General features: G+C 39.1%; 1 protein-coding gene across 1 annotated transcript in view; it reads left to right on the plus strand.

Moving 5' to 3' along the window:
• The window catches only part of STX12 (syntaxin 12), a 78930-nt gene extending 65131 nt beyond the window's left edge, over nucleotides 1–13799 (plus strand). The window contains exons 6-9 of the mRNA XM_053707092.1: nucleotides 8740–8845; nucleotides 10754–10826; nucleotides 12592–12674; nucleotides 12798–13799. Coding sequence (XP_053563067.1) covers nucleotides 8740–8845; nucleotides 10754–10826; nucleotides 12592–12674; nucleotides 12798–12893 — 358 coding nt within the window. The 3' untranslated portion in view covers nucleotides 12894–13799. The remainder of the gene's footprint in view (nucleotides 1–8739; nucleotides 8846–10753; nucleotides 10827–12591; nucleotides 12675–12797) is intronic.
• The last annotated feature ends 5589 nt before the right edge of the window (nucleotides 13800–19388 follow it).

The raw sequence follows: 19388 nt of genomic DNA on the forward strand, positions 1-19388 counted from the left end.
AATCAGAGAACAGGGTATTGTGGTATTTCCTTATTTGGACGATATCTTGGTACTTGCTCAGTCTTTACATTTAGCAGAATTTCATACGAATCGACTTGTGGTGTTTCTTCAAGATCATGGTTGGAGGATCAATTTACCAAAAAGTTCATTGATTCCTCAGACAAGGGTAACCTTTCTGGGTTTCCAAATAGATTCAGTGTCCATGACTCTGTCTTTAACAGACAAGAGGCGTCTAAAACTGATGGCAGCTTGTCGAAACCTTCAGTCACAATCATTCCCTTCGGTAGCCTTATGCATGGAAATTCTAGGTCTTATGACTGCTGCATCGGACGCGATCCCCTTTGCTCGTTTTCACATGCGACCTCTTCAGCTTTGTATGCTGAATCAATGGTGCAAGGATTACACAAAGATATCTCAATTAATATCTTTAAAACCGATTGTTCGACACTCTCTGACGTGGTGGACAGATCACCATCGTTTAATTCAGGGGGCTTCTTTTGTGCTTCCGACCTGGACTGTAATTTCAACAGATGCAAGTCTCACAGGTTGGGGAGCTGTGTGGGGATCCCTGACGGCACAAGGAGTTTGGGAATCTCAGGAGGTGAGATTACCGATCAATATTTTGGAACTCCGTGCAATTTTCAGAGCTCTTCAGTTTTGGCCTCTTCTGAAGAGAGAATCGTTCATTTGTTTTCAGACAGACAATGTCACAACTGTGGCATACATCAATCATCAAGGAGGAACTCACAGTCCTCTGGCTATGAAAGAAGTATCTCGAATTTTGGTTTGGGCGGAATCCAGCTCCTGTCTAATCTCTGCGGTTCATATCCCAGGTGTAGACAATTGGGAAGCGGATTATCTCAGTCGCCAAACGTTGCATCCGGGCGAATGGTCTCTTCACCCAGAGGTGTTTCTTCAGATCGTTCAAATGTGGGAACTTCCAGAAATAGATTTGATGGCGTCCCATCTAAACAAGAAACTTCCCAGGTATCTGTCCAGATCCCGGGATCCTCAGGCGGAGGCAGTGGATGCATTATCACTTCCTTGGAAGTATCATCCTGCCTATATCTTTCCGCCTCTAGTTCTTCTTCCAAGAGTAATCTCCAAGATTCTGAAGGAATGCTCGTTTGTTCTGCTGGTAGCTCCGGCATGGCCTCACAGGTTTTGGTATGCGGATCTTGTCCGGATGGCCTCTTGCCAACCGTGGACTCTTCCGTTAAGACCAGACCTTCTGTCACAAGGTCCTTTTTTCCATCAGGATCTGAAATCCTTAAATTTAAAGGTATGGAGATTGAACGCTTGATTCTTCGTCAAAGAGGTTTCTCTGACGCTGTGATTAATACTATGTTACAGGCTCGTAAATCTGTATCTAGAGAGATATATTATAGAGTCTGGAAGACTTATATTTCTTGGTGTATTTCTCATCATTTTTCTTGGCATTCTTTTAGAATTCCGAGAATTTTACAGTTTCTTCAGGATGGTTTAGATAAAGGTTTGTCCGCAAGTTCCTTGAAAGGACAAATCTCTGCTCTTTCTGTTCTTTTTCACAGAAAGATTGCTATTCTTCCTGATATTCATTGTTTTGTACAAGCTTTGGTTCGTATAAAACCTGTCATTAAGTCAATTTCTCCTCCTTGGAGTTTGAATTTGGTTCTGGGGGCTCTTCAAGCTCCTCCGTTTGAACCTATGCATTTATTGGACATTAAATTACTTTCTTGGAAAGTGTTGTTCCTTTTGGCCATCTCTTCTGCCAGAAGAGTTTCTGAATTATCTGCTCTTTCTTGTGAGTCTCCTTTTCTGATTTTTCATCAGGATAAGGCGGTGTTGCGAACTTCTTTTGAATTTTTACCTAAAGTTGTGAATTCCAACAACATTAGTAGAGAAATTGTGGTTCCTTCATTATGTCCTAATCCTAAGAATTCTAAGGAGAAATCGTTGCATTCTTTGGATGTTGTTAGAGCTTTGAAATATTATGTTGAAGCTACTAAATCTTTCAGAAAGACTTCTAGTCTATTTGTTATCTTTTCCGGTTCTAGAAAAGGCCAGAAAGCTTCTGCCATTTCTTTGGCATCTTGGTTGAAATCTTTAATTCATCTTGCCTATGTTGAGTCGGGTAAAACTCCGCCTCAGAGAATTACAGCTCATTCTACTAGGTCAGTTTCTACTTCCTGGGCATTTAGGAATGAAGCTTCGGTTGATCAGATTTGCAAAGCAGCAACTTGGTCCTCTTTGCATACTTTTACTAAATTCTACCATTTTGATGTATTTTCTTCTTCTGAAGCAGTTTTTGGTAGAAAAGTACTTCAGGCAGCGGTTTCAGTTTGAATCTTCTGCTTATGTTTTTCGTTAAACTTTATTTTGGGTGTGGATTATTTTCAGCAGGAATTGGCTGTCTTTATTTTATCCCTCCCTCTCTAGTGACTCTTGTGTGGAAAGATCCACATCTTGGGTAATCATTATCCCATACGTCACTAGCTCATGGACTCTTGCTAATTACATGAAAGAAAACATAATTTATGTAAGAACTTACCTGATAAATTCATTTCTTTCATATTAGCAAGAGTCCATGAGGCCCGCCCTTTTTTTGTGGTGGTTATGATTTTGTATAAAGCACAATTATTCCAATTCCTTATTTTATATGCTTTCGCACTTTTTTATCACCCCACTTCTTGGCTATTCGTTAAACTGAATTGTGGGTGTGGTGAGGGGTGTATTTATAGGCATTTTGAGGTTTGGGAAACTTTGCCCCTCCTGGTAGGAATGTATATCCCATACGTCACTAGCTCATGGACTCTTGCTAATATGAAAGAAATGAATTTATCAGGTAAGTTCTTACATAAATTATGTTTTTTTTACCAGCTGCAGAGTATAAAATGTATGAGATGTGCTTTTTTTAAGGTTTATTTGTGTATATGAATTAGCTGATTTTGTGTTTTGAAGCCACAACCTAATAAAATGGGCTGAGCTTGTTGGTATAATCAGATCTCATTACTTTATCACATTGTGCACATATATCTGCTTCTTTAGCTTATATCTGTCCATAAACCAATCACAAATATTTGGAGAGAACAATGGAAAATTACCATTTTATTACCTTATCTCTTCTATAACCCACTGGGAGTGTAATTTCTTCTACTGGCTGTGTTAACACAGCTTGTGCTCAAAGCCAAAAACTTTCAGGATGGGTGCTGATACCACAGGCTAAATCAACTATTTCAAATGCCAATATAAGGGTAATGGACTTTAGCAGGTAAAGTGGATCATTGGGAACAAAATAAAGGGAGTAAACTGTCCCTTTAAGCATAATCATTTTTTTAATTGTATTTTTGTTTTGTACTGCAAATGTGTTGATGTTTTTTTCTGTGCATTCTAGGGAAATCCTGAGCTTATAGCACTGATAGAATATTTATGACAACGTACCATGTTCCATTCTTTGAAGGGACATTAAACCCAAAATGTTTCTTTCATGATTCAGACAAGCATACAATTCTTAAAAATATTCCAATTTACTTCCACTATCAATTGTTTGCTTTGTTCCCTTGTTATTGTTTGTTGAAGAGATATCTAGATAGCTTGCACGTCTGGAGCACTACATGACAGGAAATAGTGCTGCCACCTAGTGTTCTTGCAAATGAATAACTGCTGTAAAACTGCTGCCATATAGTATTAAAGACACGTGCACACTCCTGAACTTACTTGCCTGCTTTTCAACAAAGGATGACAAGGAAATGAAGAAAATTTGATAATAGAAATAAACGGGAAAGTTGTTTAAATTTGTATGTTCAATTAGAATCACAAAATAAAAATGTGGGGGTTTATGTCCCTTTTAACCCCTTTATAAATGAATGCAGGTTGTCAGACAGTCATTAACAAAGGACAGTTAGCCACCCTTACTGAGGTAAAGACCATAATGAAAGTTGCTTGAAATGGCTTCAAACATAAGAAAATCCACAGTATAATTTTGCATTATTTTCTGAATAATTTAAAGGGACAGTAAACACTATGAGATTGTAATATATATATTTTTTTATTATGCATAGTAGGACAACTTTGTATTCATTTTGCCCCCATTTCATGTAGTTTACGTATGAAAATGTTAGATTTTCCAACACATGGCAACCCAAACCATGCCACATATCTGCCCCTATTTGGCCTCAGCATGATTGATGATCTGATAAGGAGCTTCAAAACAATGCAGATTCTTAAATATTCCCAAGTTTTACAAATTTAATTCATATTTTTTTTTATTTAAAAGGACAGTAAAGTCAAAATAAAACTTAGACATTCCAGTCAAAATGTCTAAATGCACACAGATGAATTATTTGAATAGAAACATATTTGCAATATACATGCATTGGAAAAATATGCTTTTTTTTATCACTATTCTCTGCGCGTGCATGTGAAGCATAGCTAGGTATTCTGTGTACTAGCATTTTAAATACTGCAGCTGCTCAGAGTGCCAGTGGGTCTTGTATCATCAGCAATTAACAAATTGAGGCATTACCAGATGGTTTAAGCACCTTAGGCTCTCTAAGCAAGTGCTGTGTTTTAATTTGCACCGTGCACCAGCATTTTAAACAGCTATAGCTTTTATTAGAAACATTTTGATGATACATGTACAGGTATATTAGAAGATGCTTCTATTCAAAAATGAAATTCATCCATGTGGATTTCAATTTTTGCTGGAATAACAACTTTGCGATGTATTTATATTATCAATTTTTCTTTGTTCTCTTGGTATACTTTTGTTATAGCATAATTCTAGGCGAGCTCCGGCAGTGTTTGCAACCATGTTTATAGTAATGTTACAGTATAATTTCATAGTTAACAAGTGCATAATAAAAATAATGCAGCAACACTTTGAGTTTTAAGGAAGCCGTATATTTTTTTTTCTGCCAGCCTCTGTATCATGTGACATCCATCAGCCAATCACAGACTAGTACAAGTATACCCTGTGAAATTGTGCACATTCTCAGTAGCAGCTGGTACCTCAGAGAGTGTGCATGTAAAAAAGACTGCAAAATGTGATAATGGAATTAAACTGGAAAGTCGCTTAAAATTGCATGCGCTTTCTGAATCATGAAAGTTTAATTTTGACTAGACTGTCCCTTTTTAAATGACTTCCTTTGCTCCTAACATGATTACTCAGCATTGTTTCTCTTGTAAGGTGTATCCAGTCCACGGATCATCCATTACTTGTGGGGATATTCTCCTTCCCAACAGGAAGTTGCAAGAGGATCACCCACAGCAGAGCTGCTATATAGCTCCTCCCCTAACTGCCATATCCAGTCATTCTCTTGCAACTCTCAACATAGCTGGAGGTAGTAAGAGGAAAGCGGTGTAATATAGTTAGTTTTTTCTTCAATCAAAAGTTTATTGTTTTTAAATGGTACCGGAGTTGTACTATTTTATCTCAGGCAGCATTTAGAAGAAGAATCTGCCTGCGTTTTTCTATGATCTTAGCAGAAGTAACTAAGATCCACTGCTGTTCTCACATATGTCTGAGGAGTGAGGTAACTTCAGAGGGAGAATGGCGTGCAGGGTATCCTGCAATAAGGTATGTGCAGTTTAAGTTTTTCTAGGGATGGAATTGTAAGTTAAGCCTAAATACAGTGATTTAATAGCGACTAGTATCAGGCTTGCTTTCAGAGGTATATACTCTGATTAATGTGCAATATAAAACGCTGGCATGTTTAATCGTTTTTATATATGCTTTGGTGATAAAACTTATTGGGGCCTAGTTTTTTCCACATGGCTGGCTTGATTTTTGCCTAGAAACAGTTTCCTGAGGCTTTCCACTATTTTAGCGCTTTTTTGCACAGTTAAAATTACAGACAGAGACATTCAGCTTCCCTCAGCAGTCCCCTGCATGCTATAGGACATCTCTGAAGGGCTCAAAAGGCTTCAAAAGTTGTGTATTGAGGAAGGTAAAGCCACAGTGGAGCTGTGGCAGCTGTTGTGACTGTTTAAAAACGTTTTTTTCAACAAAGGTTCTGGGATCTCTTCTGGCGGTCCTAAGACCGTGAGGTATATCAGTGGCCCCTTATCTGGACGACATTCTGATACAGGCGTCAAGCTTTCAGATTGCCAAGTCACATACGGACATAGTTCTGGCATTTCTCAGGTCACATGGGTGGAAGGTGAACGAGGAAAAGAGTTCTCTATCCCCACTCACAAGAGTCTCCTTCCTAGGGACTCTGATAGATTCTGTAGAAATGAAGATTTACCTGACAGAATCCAGGTTATCAAAGCTTCTAAAATCTTGCCGTGTTCTTCATTCAACTATGCATGCTCATTCAGTGGAATGGGGATTACACAGATTTGTCCCCTCTGCTAAATCTGGATCAAGAGACCAGAGATTCTCTTCTCTGGTGGCTATCTCGGGTCCATCTGTTTAAAGGTATGACCTTTCGCAGGCCAGATTGGACAATTGTAACAACAGATGCCAGCCTTCTAGGTTGGGGTGCAGTCTGGAATTCCCTGAAGGCTCAGGGATCGTGGACTCAGGAGGAGAAACTCCTCCCAATAAATATTCTGGAGTTAAGAGCAATATTCAATGCTCTTCTAGCTTGGTCTCAGTTAGCAACCCTGAGGTTCATCAGATTTCAGTCGGACAACATCACGACTGTGGCTTACATCAACCATCAAGGGGGAACCAGGAGTTCCCTAGCGATGCTGGAAGTCTCCAAGATAATTCGCTGGGCAGAGACTCACTCTTGTCACCTATCAGCAATCTATATCCCAGGTGTAGAGAACTGGGAGGCGGATTTTCTAAGTCATCAGACTTTTCATCCGGGGGAGTGGGAACTCCATCCGGAGGTGTTTGCTCAATTGGTTCATCGTTGGGGCAAACCAGAACTGGATCTCATGGCGTCTCGCCAGAACGCCAAGCTTCCTTGTTACGGATCCAGGTCCAGGGACCCAGAAGCGGCACTGATAGATGCTCTAGCAGCGCCTTGGTTCTTCAACCTGGCTTATGTGTTTCCACCGTTTCCTCTGCTCCCTCGACTGATTGCCAAAATCAAACAGGAGAGAGCATTGGTGATCTTGATAGCGCCTGCGTGGCCACGCAGGACCTGGTATGCAGACCTAGTGGACATGTCATCCTTTCCACCATGGACCCTGCCTCTGAGACAAGACCTTCTACTACAAGGTCCTTTCAATCATCCGAATCTAATTTCTCTGAGACTGACTGCATGGAGATTGAACGCTTGATTTTATCAAAGCGTGGCTTCTCCGAGTCAGTCATTGATACCCTAATACAGGCACAAAAGCCTGTCACCAGGAAAATCTACCATAAGATATGGCGTAAATAACTTTATTGGTGTGAATCCAAGAATTACTCATGGAGTAAGGTTAGGATTCCTAGGATATTGTCCTTTCTCCAAGAAGGTTTGGAAAAAGGATTATCAGCTAGATCTTTAAAGGGACAGATTTCTGCTCTGTCTATTCTTTTGCACAAGCGTCTGGCTGAAGTTCCAGACGTTCAAGCTTTTTGTCAGGCTTTGGTTAGAATCAAGCCTGTGTTTAAACCTGTTGCTCCCCCATGGAGCTTAAACTTGGTTCTTAAAGTTCTTCAAGGGGTTCCATTTGAACCCCTTCATTCCATTGATATTAAACTTTTATCTTGGAAAGTTCTGTTATTGATGGCTATTTCCTCGGCTCGGAGAGTCTGAGTTATCTGCTTTACAATGTGATTCTCCTTATCTGATTTTACATTCAGATAAAGTAGTTCTGCGTACAAAACCTGGGTTTTTACCTAAGGTAGTTTCTAACAAGAATATCAATCAAGAGATTGTTGTTCCATCATTGTGTCCTAATCCTTCTTCAAAGCAGGAACGTCTTTTACATAATCTGGACGTGGTCCGTGCTTTAAAGTTTTACTTACAAGCTACTAAAGATTTTCGCCAAACATCTACACTGTTTGTTGTTTACTCTGGACAGAGGAGAGGTCAAAAAGCTTCAGCAACCTCTCTTTCTTTTTGGCTTCGGAGCGTAATACGCTTAGCCTATGAGACTGCTGGACAGCAGCCCCCTGAAAGGATTACAGCTCATTCTACTAGAGCTGTGGCTTCCACCTGGGCCTTTAAAAATGAGACTTCTGTTGAACAGATTTGCAAGGCGGCGACTTGATCTTCGCTTCATACCTTTTCAAAATTTTACAAATTTGATACTTTTGCTTCTTCGGAGGCTATTTTTGGTAGACAGGTTCTACAGGCAGTGTTTCCTTCCATTTAAGCCTGCCTTGTCCCTCCCTTCATCCGTGTACTTTAGCTTTGGCATTGGTATCCCACAAGTAATGGATGATCCGTGGACTGGATACACCTTACAAGAGAAAACATAATTTATGCTTACCTGATAAATTTATTTCTCTTGTGGTGTATCCAGTCTACGGCCCGCCCTGTCCTTTTAAGGCAGGTCAAAATTTTAATTTAAACTACAGTCACCACTGCACCCTATGGTTTCTCCTTTCTCGGCTTGTTTCGGTCGAATGACTGGATATGGCAGTTAGGGGAGGAGCTATATAGCAGCTCTGCTGTGGGTGATCCTCTTGCAACTTCCTGTTGGGAAGAAGAATATCCCCACAAGTAATGGATGATCCGTGGACCGGATACACCACAAGAGAAATAAATGTATCAGGTAAGCATAAATTATGTTTTTTCAACCTTAGTATTGCACATCACTGTCTCAATGACACGTTCCTCCCCCAAGGTACTAACCAAGCTTTCAACTTTCTAGCAATGAGGACTGGAATCAGATGCAGGATCAAGAGGAGGAGTTTGCTATTACAGAAGAGGATCTTGAACTCATAAAGGAGAGAGAGAGTGCAATCCAGAAACTGGAGGTAGAATTGAACTGTGATTTATTTGATGTATTTGTGTCCTCTATAATTACTTTACTTTAGCATTTATTTTTCCTGTTTATGACTAAAATGTGCTTGGTCTGTATTTGTATTTGGTTTTTTTTATATGCTGGGTGCCGGCAGTTATAATTTATAAATGTTACACTGTGTTCTCCACAGAAAATGTTGCCAGCCTGGTGGCACTGGCATTATGAAGTATCCTGGTAGGGACAGTGTAATATTTTCTGATATTATTACTTAATTTTCTGCTATCCAAAGCACAAATTAATTGCATTATTTAACATAAATTTATTTAAAAGGACAGTCAACACCAGAATTTTTGTTGTTTTAAAAGATAGATAATCCCTTAATTACCCATTCCCCAGTTTTGCATAACCAACACAGTTATAATAATACACGTTTTACCTCTGTAATTACCTTGTATCTAAGCCTCAGCAGACTGCCCCCTTATTTCATTTCTTTTAACAGACTTGCATTTTATCCAATCAGTGTTCACTCCACAGTAAATTCACGTGCATGAGCTCAATGTTACCTATATGAAACACATAAACTAATGCCCTCTACTGATAACAAACTGTCAAAATGCATTTAGATTAGAGGCGGCGTTCAAGGTCTAAGAAATTAGCTTATAAACCTCCTAGATTTAGCTTTCAACTAAGAATAGCAAGAGAACAAACCAAAATTGGTAATAAAAGTAAATTGGAAAGTTGTTTAAAATTTCATGCCCTATTTGAACCATGAAAGTTTTTTTTTTGGACTTGACTGTCCCTTTAATGATAATTTGTGCAATACATATTGAACATTTTTAATATTCGCTAATTTTTGTTTATAGTGATTTTAAACTTTACTGAATAAATGGCCAGTATTAGATAATTCTCTTAAAAACAAGGCACTTTTAATTCATTAAAGTTTACAATGAGGCTTATTTTTTAAAATACCTTTGCATTATGGTAAACATAACGCTGATCCTTCGCCTGTATCTGCTGCTTCATTAGCATATCAATGAAGAAACGGCTTCCTCCAATTTTTGCGTTGCCTCCTTTGGCGTCCAGCTCTACTACTTTAATTAATTAAAATGCCCGTTTTTTAAGAGTGTTATAATTTGGGTTTAGTATCCCTTTAAATATCTTTCATGATTTAGGTAGAGCTTGCAATTGTAAGCAACTTTCCAATTTACTCCTATTATCAATTTTTCTTCGTTATCTTGCTATCTTTATTTTAAAAGCAGGAATGTAAAGCTTAGAAGCCGGCCCATTTTAGATTTAGCACCATGGATAGTGCTTGCTTATTGGTATAAAGATAGCAAGAGAACAAAGAAAAATTGATAAAAGGACTAAATTAGAAAGTTGCTTAAAATTGCATGCTCTATCTAAATCATGAAAGAAAAAAAAAATGGGTTTAGTGTCTATTTTAATACTAGGCTTTAATTCAGCAAAGTTTACAATCACTTTAATATTAGCTAACATTTTAGCTGGTTGATCAGTAAAATCAGCCGGGTGGTGCACCCTCTAAAAAGGTCCTGGGGAGAACACGGTTACTTAAGCTATCCAAAGCGCACATTAATTGCATAATTTAACATACATTGATTTAATGATAAGGTGTGCAACAAATATCTAACTAAATTAATATTATCTAATTATACCTTTTAATATTGGCTTAAATTTTACCCGGCTGTCAGTAAAATGTTTAATTTAGTATGCCTGAGTCCTGGCGAAAACAATGCATTTTCCATTGTGCACATATTTTCCAGTGTGGTAAAAATGGTGTTTGTATGCATTTTATTCTTAAATTTTGTATTTTAATGGTCAGAAAAAAAGTTGTATTTACAAAGCTAACTTGCCCTTCGCTCATTTCTTTGTATCTTATCTTTTTTTCCCTTTCTACCCACAGGCAGATATTTTAGATGTAAACCAGATTTTTAAAGATTTAGCAGTAATGATCCATGACCAAGGAGAGATGATTGGTATGTCATTTATTGATTTACTCTATAAGTAGCTGTTTATGGTTTATTTAGACCTTGCTATCATTCTTTTTCCAAAATTAAAATACAACATTTCTTCCAATCATTTGGCATTATAACTTTGTAGCAACACTTTGCTTTGCCAGTATTACAAGGCCCCTCAGGGATTGTTTTTAAAGCATTTTTTACCTTGGGATCTGTGTATCTCATTAAGGGGAATTTCTCTAATATGCCTTATGTTAAAGAGAGACACATTACTATTTATTTTGATATTAATTTCATATTAATTCTTAATAGTATTGATTTAATTTTTTCGTTTTGCAACCATTTCTAATTCCGTTTAATATTAGCAACATCTGTAATACATATTTACATGTAATTTGATGTAATATTACTAAAATATTTGGTAAATTAACAAATGTATATATTTTTACAGATGGGTAAACAAAGTTACTTGTTAAAGTCGGTCAAATTGACGGCCTGTTGAAGGCAAAAAATATTTAGCAGTACAAGATTGCTGAAAATGTATGTGTATCATGTAGTTCTGTAAAGAATATAAAGATAAATTGGAGTGTGGGGATGATTTAAATGGAAGAGTGCTTGCGGTCAACATCGTGTAACTACACAAAGAACTGACCGAAAAATTTGAGATATCTGCACTCAAAATAGGAAACTGCCTGTCAGATTCTTGATTAAACACATTGAGGTTGCAGGCATCAAGGTATCCGAGAGAACTGTTCAGCGTTATCGGTGGTGTGTGTATTGTGTCTGTGAAGACCTAAAGGACCATAATACTCATATGCTAAGTTGCTTGAAAGTGTTGCATCATAACTGTATATGAAAATATCTCCTGAACATCTCTATGTAAAAAAAGACGATATTTTACCTGAAAATTTCTTCAGCTCACAGTAGAAAGAGCTCTGTGAACAGTTTATGTAAAAAGGGAAGATATTTTTTACCTCCGTTTTTTTCAGCTTACCAGAGTAAGTGCTTTGTGAATAGTTATACTTCAGCTGCTGTCCAGTCTACTCCAGAATTATTGTTTTAAAATATAGATTATGCCTTTATTACTCATTCCCCAGTTTTGCATACATTTTGACCTTTCTATCCCTTTAAAGGACCATGATACCCAAATGTTAAAACACTTGAAAGTGATGCAGCATAACTGTAAAAAGTGGACTAGAAAATATCACCTGAAGATCTCTATGTAAAAAAGAAAGATATTTTACCTCAAAATGTCCTAAGTATTCACACCCCATTGCAAAGGACTTTAAGCAGCAAATCAGTATGCTTGTTCCGGGACAGGCAAGGGAGTGAGCCTCGTGCTCATGTTATTTCTCTATTCAGTTTAAGGAAGTTTACTATGAAATCTCATGAGAGTTAAGTGAAATCTCATGAGATAACAGTAAAAGAGTTCATGACCTCAGCACTGTTGATGCTGATTGGCTGCTGTTCATTTCTTCATTATTTTTTACCTGCAGCTGGACAGCAGCTGAAGTATAATTTTTTTACACAGGACTTACTCTGGTGAGCTGAGGAAATTGTGAGGTAAAATATCTTCCTTTTTTACATAGAGATGCTCAGGTGATATTTTCCTGTCAGCTTTTTACAGTTATACTGCATCAGATTCAAGTGATTTAGCATATGAATATTATGTCCCTTTAAGTAAGAGATGAACCTCTCACAGAAGTATGTCTGTTGCTTGAAGCAGATGCTCTATTTCACCTCCCTGATCACACAGTCTGTGAGTAATACCTTTGTTTTGCAGACAGTATAGAGGCCAATGTTGAAAGTGCAGATGTTCACGTAGAGAGAGCAACAGAGCAGTTACAGAGGGCAGCATATTACCAGGTAAAATGTCACACTAATAACCTGTAAAAATCTTTCGACTGTGATTCTTTTTTTTAATGCATATTATTTTGTGAGAATCTTCTAAGATCTTATCACACAATTCATTTTTTTTTTCTTCCACAGAAAAAATCCCGGAAGAAGATCTGTATCCTAGTCCTTGTTCTTTGCATTGTTGCTTTGATTCTTGGAATTATTATATATTTTTCTGTGAAATCCTGAAATCTTCCGTACCCGGTGTCATGCTTCAGCACACACACAAATCTCGCCTTCCTCTAGATATCTACTAAGTATCTGCTGTGTATCGACATTTTCACCAACAATCAATGAAAAGCAGACTGTTGAATATTCAAAGACCTAACATTAGTTTTTGGGAGCGAGGGGGTGGGGGGGGGTATCTTTTAAAAAAAAAAATTTAAATGATCATCACAGCCCTGGGGTGCCCTGTTTATAGAGCAGACTTAACTGGAGAAATGAAATGTTTTGCCTATGCATTTGACTTAATGTCCAGTGGAAACATCTTTTAAACCATTTATGAAGTTCACCGGCGGTGGGACGCTCTTTCACACTTTGCTGTCATTAGGACTCTGCTTCTTTTCATTGTATAACAGCCATGTGACCCCCAAATGACCTATACCAGCCATCATATGACTTCCCAAATGACCCCTAAAAGAAAAAAAAAGATAAATCAATAACCTGTGTACTACAGAGTAGTTAATACTTCCAGTAACGTTTGAGATGGCTTCTGCTGTTTGCGCTTTAAGTCTCTCCCATTGTATATACAACCTCTTAACACTTGTTATCTTTTTAGCTTGTTATTTGTGTTCAAAGAATATCAGTGAATGTGCTAGTATTGTTTATAACTATTTTCTCAAGACTATAAATATGGGCAATGTTTTGCTTCTCTGATAATGTGTGTGTATATTATGTATATAATCACACACTTATATGCACACATGCCTAACACACTAATGTGAATTCCTGTATATACTATTTTTTTTTTTCCTATCTATGTATTGAGGGGCGTTACTGACTCCTTTGTGTGAAAAGGGTTTATTCAGGGTTGTATTAATGTTTGTTGAAAAGACCCAAGATCAGAAGATTGAATTAAAATCACAATGTAACACATGCTTTTTGTTATGGTTTTTTTTCCCTTGTTTGTTAAAGAGACACTCGAGTCAAAATTAATTTTTCATTATTCAGATAGAGCATGCAATTTTAAACAACTTTTTCTTGTTAAGTGTATCCAGTCCACAGATCATCCATTACTTGTGGGATATATTCCCTTCCCAACAGGAAGTTGCAAGAGGATCACCCACAGCAGAGCTGCTATATAGCTCCTCTCCTCACATGTCATATCCAGTCATTCTCTTGCAACCCTCAACATAGATGGAGGTCGTGAGAGGACTGTGGTGTTTTATACTTAGTTTATTTCTTCAATCAAAAGTTTGTTATTTTTAAATGGCACCGGAGTGTGCTGTTTTTTCTCAGGCAGTATTTGGAAGAAGAATCTGCCTGCGTTTTCTATGATCTTAGCAGAAGTAACTAAGATCCACTTGCTGTTCTCACACATTCTGAGGAGTGAGGTAACTTCAGAGAGGGAATGGCGCGCAGGTTTTCCTGCAACTAAGGTATGTGCAGTAAAATATTTTTCTAAGGAATGGAATTGACTAAGAAAATGCTGCTGATACCGAAGTAATGTAAGTAAAGCCTTAAATGCAGTGAAAGTGACTGGTATCAGGCTTATTAATAGAGATATATACTCTTCAAAAAATGTGTTTTAAAACATTTGCTGGCATGTTTCTGCATAGAAACAGTTAACTGAGGCTTCCCACTGTTGTAATATGAGAGGGAGGGGCCTATTTTAGCGCTTTTTTGCGCAGTAAAAGTTCAGACTCAGACTTCCTGCATGATCCAGGACTTCTCTAGAGGGCTCAAAAGGGCTTCAAAAGTCATATTGAGGGAGGTAATCAGTCACAGCAGAGCTGTGACAGTGTGTTTGACTGCTTTAAAAAACGTTTTTCTCTATTGTTTATCCGTTTGGGATATTAAGGGGTTAATCATTCATGTGCAAGTGGGTGCAATGCTCTGCTAACTTAATACATTTACTGTGAAAATTTGGTTGGTATAACTGCTTTGGTTCATTGTTATTTCAACTTGTGACAGGTTTTGTGCTTCTTAAAGGCGCAGTAGCGTTTTTTATATTGCTTGTAAACTTATTGTGAAGTGTTTTTCAAGCTTGCCAGTCTTATTGCTAGTCTGTTTAAACATGTCTGACATAGATGAATCTACTTGTTCATTATGTTTGAAAGCCAGTGTGGATCCCCATAGGAATATGTGTACTAAATGTATTGATTTCACTTTAAATAATAAAGGTCAGTCTTTATCTATAAAAGAATTATCACCAGACGACGAGGGGGAAGTTATGCCGACTAACTCTCCTCACGTGTCAGTACCTTCGCCTCCCGCTCAGGAGGCGCATGCTATTATGGCGCCAAGTACATCAGGGACGCCCATAGCAATTACTTTACTGGACATGGCTACAATCATGAATAATACCCTGTCAGAAGTATTATCTAGATTGCCAGAATTGAGAGGCAAGTGCGATAGCTCAGGGATTAGGAGAGATGCAGAGCGCGCTGGTGCTGTAAGAGCCATGTCTGATACTGCGTCACAGTTTGCAGAACATGAGGACGGAGAGCTTCATTCTGTGGGTGACGGTTCTGATCCGGGGAAACCTGATTCAGAGATCTCTAATTTTAAATTTAAGCTTGAGAACCTCCGTGTATTGCTTGGGGAGGTTTTAGCTGCTCTGAACGACTGTAACACAGTTGCAATTCCAGAGAAATTGTGTAGGCTGGATAGATACTATGCGGTACCGGTGTGTACTGATGTTTTCCCTATACCTAAAAGGCTTACAGAAATTATTAGCAAGGAGTGGGATAGACCCGGTGTGCCCTTTTCCCCACCTCCTATATTTAGAATTTTTTTTCCAATAGACGCCACTACACGCCACTACACGGGACTTATGGCAGACGGTCCCTAAGGTGGAGGGAGCAGTTTCTACTTTAGCAAAGCGTACCACTATCCCGGTTGAGGATAGTTGTGCTTTTTCGGATCCAATGGATAAAAAATTAGAAGGTTACCTTAAGAAAATGTTTGTTCAACAAGGTTTTATCCTGCAGCCCCTTGCATGCATTGCGCCTGTTACTGCTGCTGCGGCATTCTGGTTTGAGTCTCTGGAAGAGGCCATTCACACAGCTCCATTGGATGAAATTATGGACAAGCTTAAATCACTTAAGCTAGCTAACTCATCTGTTTCTGATGCCATTGTACATTTGACTAAACTAACGGCTAAGAACTCCGGATTCGCCATCCAGGCGCGGAGGGCGCTATGGCTTAAATCCTGGTCAGCTGACGTGACTTCTAAATCTAAATTACTCAATATTCCTTTCAAGGGGCAGACCTTATTCGGGCCCGGCTTGAAGGAAATTATTGCTGACATTACTGGAGGTAAGGGACATACCCTTCCTCAGGACAGGGCCAAATCAAAGGCCAAAAAGTCTAATTTTCGTGCCTTTTGAAAATTCAAGGCAGGAGCAGCATCAACTTCCTCCGCTCCAAGACAGGAAGGAACTGTTGCTCATTTCAGACAGGCCTGGAAACCTAACCAGTCCTGGAACAAGGGCAAGCAGGCCAGAAAACCTGCTACTGCCCCCAAGACAGCATGAAGGAACGGCCCCCTATCCGGAAACGGATCTAGTGGGGGGCAGACTTTCTCTCTTCGCCCAGACGTGGGCAAGAGATGTCCAGGATCCCTGGGCGTTGGAGATCATATCTCAGGGATATCTTCTGGACTTCAAGGCTTCCCCTACTCAAGGGAGATTTCTCCTGTTAAGTGTAGTCAGTCCACGGGTCATCATTACTTATGGGATATTAACTCCTCCCCAACAGGAAGTGCAAGAGGATCACCCAAGCAGAGCTGCTATATAGCTCCTCCCCTCTACGTCACACCCAGTCATTCTCTTGCACCCAACTAATAGATAGGATGTGTGAGAGGACTGTGGTGATTAAACTTAGTTTTTTTTATATCTTCAATCAAAAGTTTGTTATTTTAAACGGCACCGGAGTGTGTTGTTTTCTTCTCAGGCAGAATTGGAAGAAGAATCTACCTGAGTTTTTGTGTATGATCTTAGCGGACGTAACTAAGATCCATTTGCTGTTCTCGGCCATTCTGAGGAGTAAGGTAACTTCAGATCAGGGGACAGCGGGCAGGTTCACCTGCAAAGAGGTATGTTGCAGTATATTATTTTCTAAGGAATGGAATTGACTGAGAAAATACTGCTAATACCGATATAATGTAAGTACAGCCTTAAATGCAGTAGTAGCAACTGGTATCAGGCTGATATGTATGTATGTTTTCACTTAAGTATTTCTGGGGAATGACACTTCACTGGGAAAATACTGTATGCATATAACTTTTAGCCTAACTTGCAGTGTGAGCGACTAGCAGCAGGCTTTTAATGACATTTCATAAATTAGATTTTAAACGTTTGCTGGCATGTTAAATCGTTTAATTATCTGAGGTACTTGGTGAAAAATTGTTTGGGCGTTATTTTCCACATGGCTGTCGTTTGTTTTAAATTAAAACAGTTTACTGAGCTTCCCTCACTGTTGTAGTGTGAGTGGGAGGGGCCTATTTTGGCGCTTTTACTACGCATCAGAAATTCAGTCACAGTCTGCCTTTTTCTCCCTGCATGATCCAGGACGTCTCCACAGAGCTCAGGGGTCTTCAAAACTAGTTTTGAGGGAGGTAATCACTCACAGCAGACCTGTGAGACTGAGCTTTGACTTTGATAAAAACGCTTATATATTCAATTGTTATCCGTTTTTTTCTGATATTAAGGGTTAATCATACATTGCTAATGAGTGCAATCCTTTGCTAAATTTGGTTTCTATAACTAATCCAGTTCATTGTTTTTCAACTGTGACAGTTTTTGTGTGCTTCTTAAAGGCACAGTAACGTTTTTACATATTGCTTGTAAATTTAGTTGAAAAGTATTTCCAAGCTTGCTAGTCTAATTGCTAGTTTGTTTAAACATGTCTGACACAGAGGAATCTCTTTGTGCAATATGTTCAAAAGCCAAGGTGGAGCCCAATAGAAATTTATGTACTAATTGCATTGATGCTACTTTAAATAAAAGTCAATTTGTACATGTTAAGCAACATTCACCAGACAACGAGGGGGAAGTTATGCCGACTAACTCTCCTCACGTGTCAGTACCTGCATCTCCCGCTCAGGAGGTGCGTGATATTGTAACGCCAAGTACATCAGGGCGGCCATTACAAATCACTCTACAAGACATGGCTAATGTTATGACTGAAGTTTTGTCTAAATTGCCAGAACTTAGGGGTAAAAGAGATCACTCTGGGATGGGAACAGAGTATGCTGATAATGCTAGGGCCATGTCTGATACTGCGTCACAATTTGCAGAGCATGAGGACGGAGAGCTTCATTCTGCAGGTGACGGATCTGATCCAAATAAACTGGATTCAGACATTTCAAATTTTAAGTTTAAGCTGGAAAACCTCCGTGTATTACTAGGGGGAGGTGTTAGCGGCTCTGAATGATTGTAACACAGTTGCAATCCCAGAGAAAATGTGTAGGTTGGATAAATATTTTGCGGTACCGACGAGTACTGACGTATTTCCTATACCTAAGAGACTTACTGAAATTGTTACTAAGGAGTGGGATAGACCCGGTGTGCCTTTCTCACCCCCTCCTATATTCAGAAAAATGTTTCCGATAGACGCCACCACACGGGACTTATGGCAAACGGTCTCTAAGGTGGAGGGAGCAGTTTCTACTTTAGCTAAGCGTACCACTATTCCGGTGGAGGATAGTTGTGCCTTTTCAGAACCAATGGATAAAAAGTTAGAGGGTTACCTTAAGAAAATGTTTGTTCAACAAGGTTTTATATTACAACCCCTTGCATGCATTGCGCCTGTCACGGCTGCGGCAGCATTTTGTTTTGAGTCTCTGGAAGAGACCCTTGACTCAGCGACATTAGATGAGATTTCACACAAGCTTAAAACCCTTAAGCTAGCTAATTCATTTATTTCTGATGCCGTAGTACATTTAACTAAACTTACGGCTAAGAATTCCGGATTCGCCATTCAGGCACGCAGAGCGCTGTGGCTAAAATCCTGGTCAGCTGATGTAACTTCTAAATCGAAATTACTTAACATACCTTTCAAGGGGCAGACTTTATTCGGGCCCGGTTTAAAAGAAATTATCGCTGATATTACGGGAGGTAAAGGCCATGCCCTGCCTCAAGACAGAGCCAAACCTAGGGCTAGACAGTCTAATTTTCGTGCCTTTCGTAACTTCAAGGCAGGAGCAGCATCAACTTCCTCTGCTCCAAAACAGGAAGGAGCTGTTGCTCGCTACAGACAAGGCTGGAAACCTAACCAGACCTGGAATAAGGGCAAGCAGGCCAGAAAACCTGCTGCTGCCCCTAAGACAGCATGAAGTGAGGGCCCCCGATCCGGAAACGGATCTAGTGGGGGGCAGACTCTCTCTCTTCGCCCAGGCTTGGGCAAGAGATGTCCAGGATCCCTGGGCGTTGGAGATCATATCTCAGGGATATCTTCTGGACTTCAAAGCTTCTCCTCCACAAGGGAGATTTCACCTTTCAAGGTTGTCAACAAACCAGA

Source organism: Bombina bombina, chromosome 3 (assembly GCF_027579735.1).
Source record: "Bombina bombina isolate aBomBom1 chromosome 3, aBomBom1.pri, whole genome shotgun sequence".
Lineage (NCBI taxonomy): Eukaryota > Metazoa > Chordata > Amphibia > Anura > Bombinatoridae > Bombina > Bombina bombina.